This window comes from Lolium perenne, chromosome 6 (assembly GCF_019359855.2).
Source record: "Lolium perenne isolate Kyuss_39 chromosome 6, Kyuss_2.0, whole genome shotgun sequence".
NCBI classification, from domain to species: domain Eukaryota; kingdom Viridiplantae; phylum Streptophyta; class Magnoliopsida; order Poales; family Poaceae; genus Lolium; species Lolium perenne.
In genome coordinates this window covers 139255034-139259796 of record NC_067249.2, presented here as the reverse complement: position 1 = coordinate 139259796, position 4763 = coordinate 139255034, and the positions used below count along the sequence as shown (strand labels likewise).

At 43.9% G+C, this 4763-nt stretch overlaps 1 protein-coding gene across 1 annotated transcript; it reads left to right on the top strand.

Moving 5' to 3' along the window:
* Window positions 1-237: 237 nt before the first annotated feature.
* Window positions 238-2987, top strand: LOC127326448 (phosphopantothenate--cysteine ligase 1). The gene is made up of 9 exons (XM_051353303.2): window positions 238-469; window positions 589-712; window positions 1270-1314; window positions 1507-1592; window positions 1686-1738; window positions 1820-1879; window positions 1961-2062; window positions 2197-2316; window positions 2425-2987. The coding sequence occupies exons 1-9, from the start codon at window positions 355-357 to the stop codon at window positions 2683-2685; spliced, it is 966 nt and encodes a 321-aa protein (XP_051209263.1). The 5' UTR covers window positions 238-354; the 3' UTR covers window positions 2686-2987.
* The last annotated feature ends 1776 nt before the right edge of the window (window positions 2988-4763 follow it).

The window sequence follows — 4763 nt, the reverse complement described above, 5'->3', positions numbered from 1 at the left end:
AATTCTAACTAAGTTGAGACATCTTTTGTGGAGTAGTACATTTTTTTTTTTTTTTTGAGCTGTGGAGTAGTACATTTTGCTACAAACCAAAATTGTCGATACCCATGTGCGGTTTGAGTCTAACTCCAAATCAATTCAATCGTTATCCAGTCGTGTCGTTAGGTTATGCTAGTGGTCCTGATCCTGGACATACATTGCGACCGCGAACGGTTTAGTTTAACGCGCCTCTGTTTGAATCTGATCTCTGCTGATCCCCGCCGACGTTGTAAACCGGCGAATGCTCTCCTATAAATTCTCCTTCCCTTCTTTCCACTTCCTCGTCAAGCTGTCCACACCCGTTGGAGATCTCCCACAATGGTCGCGGCACAGGACCCGGAATCCTTCTTCGCCACCGCGCCGCCGCTGCGCGACGCCGACGCCATCGCCGCCAGGCTGCAAGAGTTCATCGCTCGCAACTCCAACAACGCAGGTAGTTAATTAACTAACCCCGTTGTGCGTTCCCAGTTTGTGTGTGTGGCAATGAGTCCTTCTGTCGAACACCCGACGTGCGTGCGTGACGGCTGACCCCGTTCCGCTCGTGTTGCGCAGGGGCCGGCGGCGGGCGGCCTATCGTGTGCGTGACGTCGGGCGGTACGACGGTGCCTCTGGAGCAGCGGTGCGTGCGGTACATCGACAACTTCAGCTCCGGCCACCGCGGGGCTGCCTCAACAGAGTAAACCGCCCATCTCCTGTGCAGCTCCTGTCGCTTTTGATTGTGCTGCCTACTTGTATGACTTGTGTGAAGATGGCCAAGGCCAAATAATAGCATTTTACATGTTCATCCACACCCACCACTCACTCAACTGTAACCTAACTTCCCTTTGGGCCTATGCAATAAGATTATATAATCTTGGACTAGAAGTACATCACATCCATATGCACATGTTCCATGAGAATGTCCAGGTGCACTAGGACCCAGTTCAGTTGAAAGCAGCTTCAAAGTTCAGTTCATTTTAATCATCACTCGGAAAAATAAGGATTTGGTTTATGTAAATATTTCTAAGTTTTAAATTGTACGTCTTGAATAGTAGGTTTCAGCTCTGCTTTGCGGACTGACCATGTCCTCTTTGCCTGGAACTACAAGTCTACAAGGCATACTTGCAGATAAACCTATGTTGGCTTGAACATGTGACTTTCTGTAATAACAAGCACATGACTGGAACAATTAAGTTTATGATGTCTGAAAAGTTTGACGTATGTGCACTTATGTGTTTTCTTTTGTTAATGTAGGTATTTCTTGAAGGCTGGTTATGCTGTTATCTTCGTCCATAGACGGTAAGCTACTAGCTAGGCTAATACTAACTATCTTACACAGAAGCAACAAAACTGGTTTTTATCCTCTTTCGGTTCTGTGAATTGTTCTGTGCCTACACTCTACACAGCAAAATGATTATTCAATGGCCCACTTTGGGGGTTATTGTCAACTGTGAATAATTTGTAGTTTGCTGCTACCTACATGCCGTGCAGTGGGAGTTGCCAGCCTTACTGTAGGTTCATGCCTGACGATTCATTCCTCAAGTTCTTAGATGTCAATGAAGAATCAAAGGTTCAAGGTTGGTAATATACATGTCCAGTGCAGATATAGGAAAACAACATTTTACCTCCCTAAAATGTTCTCTTATTGTTAAGATTTATTTTATTGTCAGTGGCCGTGTCCCATGAAACAGTGGTAAAGAAATCAATTGGAGACTATTCCAAGGTGAAGTATGGCACATATATTGCTTATCAACGGTGGCACACTAGATTTACAGAAGGGTACTGACAGATGAATTTCCTGCAGGCTATGGAATGTGGCTCTCTGCTGAAAATCCCATTCACCACGATATTTGAATACCTTCAGGTTTTGTATCTTCGATTGCTTCCTAGAATCACATATCAGTCAGATAAAAATTGGAAAACATGACACGTTAATGGGTTGCAGTTACTGAGGATGGTGGGTACATCTGTGAGCTCTGTCGGGCTACGCGGGATGTTCTATCTTGCTGCAGCAGTCTCCGACTTCTATGTTCCTTGGGATAGCATGGTATGATTGAAGAAGTCCCAGTACACATGTTCTGATTGTTTTAAACGCCAGGGAAAGAAACCTAATAACACTATGGAAGAATAATCTTTGCTGCAAATGCTTTTCATAATAAACAGGGAATGATTTTTCTGCAGGCAAAACATAAGATTCAGTCAGCAGGAGGCCCTCTAGAGATGAGGCTCAGTCAGGTTCCCAAAATGCTTTCTGTATTGCGGAACCAATGGGCTCCCTTGGCATTCTGTATATCTTTCAAGGTTAGGTTGTTGATGTAATTGAAGAGCAAAATTATTCTTTACCCAACAACTTGTACATTTGTGCGAATGCTCTCAATTATTTTTTCTAACTTTGTCAATTATTGACAGCTGGAGACAGATTCAGACATTCTTGTCCAGAAAGCAGATATGGCTCTGAACAAGTACAAGATGAACATTGTTGTGGCCAATTTGCTAGCAACATACAAAGACGAAGTCATTATTGTCACAAATGGAGAAAAGAATACCATCCGAAGGTGCAATACCGATGAAGATTTGGAAGAGCAGATAATCATACTCCTAACACAGAAGCACTCAAAGTATATTTATGGATCACAGATGGGTGCGACCAGGGTCCAGACTGAACTATGATATGTCTTTACCGCACTGGTTTGGCCTAAATCATTAGAGTATTTGATTGGTATCTGGGTATTGAAATCGAAAGAAATCCCAGTTGGATGTGAGCAATCAGTATACCTGTGATCTGTAACGATGCTGATAGGAGTGTAAGCCGCCTCGACATTTTCTTCTTCTATAGTTCCAATATTATGGAAAAGTGAAGCGAAATGGGCCGTCACCTACTAATAGCTTTCAGATCCAAACAAATCATTGTATTTTAGTATACAATTATCGAATACAGCAATGTTTATATATTCAAGTTCCAAATTCACATATTGGAGGTCTGTGCTGGCTCTTTCCTTATGGATTTTTAAGGAAACAGAGGCATGTTCTTTCGAATTGTGTTTTGACTTGTTGACCATTATCGGTTGGCAGTGTATTTGTTTGCTGATATATTCGTTGATGTAAAACAAAATCCGATAGAAATATATTAATATCGCGAAGATGCCAATTACATCGAGCTTCCGCAACAACAAAATACACTAATGGTAGTAGGATGCACAAAAAAAAAACAAAGAACAAGAAGCTAAAAAAGAAAAGTCCCGCTATAGTGTTTCCGTCTTTGTAGTAGCAGCATAAATACCACAAAGACAACATATGGAGTCTAAGTTCACCAAAAGCGACACCTCCAAGAAAAAAATAGTGCACGATCACCATCATCATCCGATCATAAATGTTAGGCTTTCATTCCGAAGAAAGTTCTCTCTCTCAAACAATGCCTTCAAAATGGCCATTACCAGGCACAATCAATAAAGGCAAGACCTTGGATTTTCATCCTGAAAGGTAAGACTTTGAGATTCTCCCATGCTTCCGCCCACACTTACATGCTGCTGCTAGGAAGCCCGAGTCACCAAACAAATTTCTCATCGTCGCAAAGACTCAAACCACCATTATTAGTTCTTAGATCTCGGTTTCCATGCCATTCTCCATCTCTGACTTCACCGTGGAACGAAAAAGACGTGTTCCATGATAGCAACGGATAGCAGAGCATTGTGCCGCTGCCTCCTGAAATCAAACGGTCAGGAAATAATATGGGCGCGCACGGTAGAATCCCATCAGATCGAACAATCTCCATGCACGGCACACCCAAGGTAGTTCGCCAGCGGAGCCTTCCAAAACATAACACTCTGGACAAGTCAATAAGGACAAACATCAAGCAGATCATCATCTTGGTGCGAGAGAAACCATAGGACCATCGATTTATTAGGCAGAACGACAACCCCCATGTCGTCGCCCGTAAGCTCATAAGCTCATAACTGCAAGCCGGAGATCTCAGTGGCCCTTAGTACAGAATAGCCTACCAGTCGCATGCTGAATTTGGCTACCAGTCGCGTGCCCCGACCCGCTAGTGGTACCTCGCCAGTGGTAAGCACCTACTAGTCGTGTCTGTACCCGACACGCGAATATTATGACATGTACTAGTCGCGTGCACGCCTAGCATGCTGCCAATAAAGTATTAGTCGCGTGCATCAGTTAGGTCCGCTGCCAATGTGATTTTTTCGCAATTAAAAAAGAGCGGGACCAGTTCCCAGCTGTCCACGTGATCTTACACAAAACACCCTAAAAACAAAAATAAATCAATCGAGCTCATGGCGCCTCCTTGTGGCATTGATGAGAGGAGATGGACATTAGCATGTCACCTGAGCAGGCATCAGAGCAGGCGTCGACGGTGGCGAAGCAAGCATCAGCGGTGGCATTACGGGGCGTCGGAGAAGGCATCGGAGCAAGGCGGAGGAGAAGGGTAGAGGAGGTGGTCGCCATCATCGGAGAGGAGGTGGTCACCGGAGATAGTGGTCAACTTTGGGGAGAAGGTGGAGAAGTGGAAGAGTAGGAGGAGAGAAGGTGGAGAAGTGGAAGAGAGGAGGAGGGGAGAATGTGAATAAGGGAAGAGGAGGAGGGGATAAGGTGGAGAAGGGGTAGAAGAGGAGGAGGGCAAGTTTTCAGATTTGAAATTTTTTGCGTTGAAATCTAAAACCTCAGAAAACTTTGTTTTTCTTTTCAGATGCTAAATATTCTGATGTAAAAATTTTCGTAGATACATTTATATATAA

Excerpts from the sequence above, each read along its gene's own strand:
- LOC127326448 (XM_051353303.2), top strand. The coding sequence starts at position 355 with ATGGTCGCGGCACAGGACCCGGAATCCTTCTTCGCCACCGCGCCGCCG. Across the intron at positions 713-1,269 it reads CGCGGGGCTGCCTCAACAGA|GTATTTCTTGAAGGCTGGTT; the intron begins GTAAACCGCCCA and ends TTGTTAATGTAG. Across the intron at positions 2,063-2,196 it reads ATGTTCCTTGGGATAGCATG|GCAAAACATAAGATTCAGTC; the intron begins GTATGATTGAAG and ends ATTTTTCTGCAG.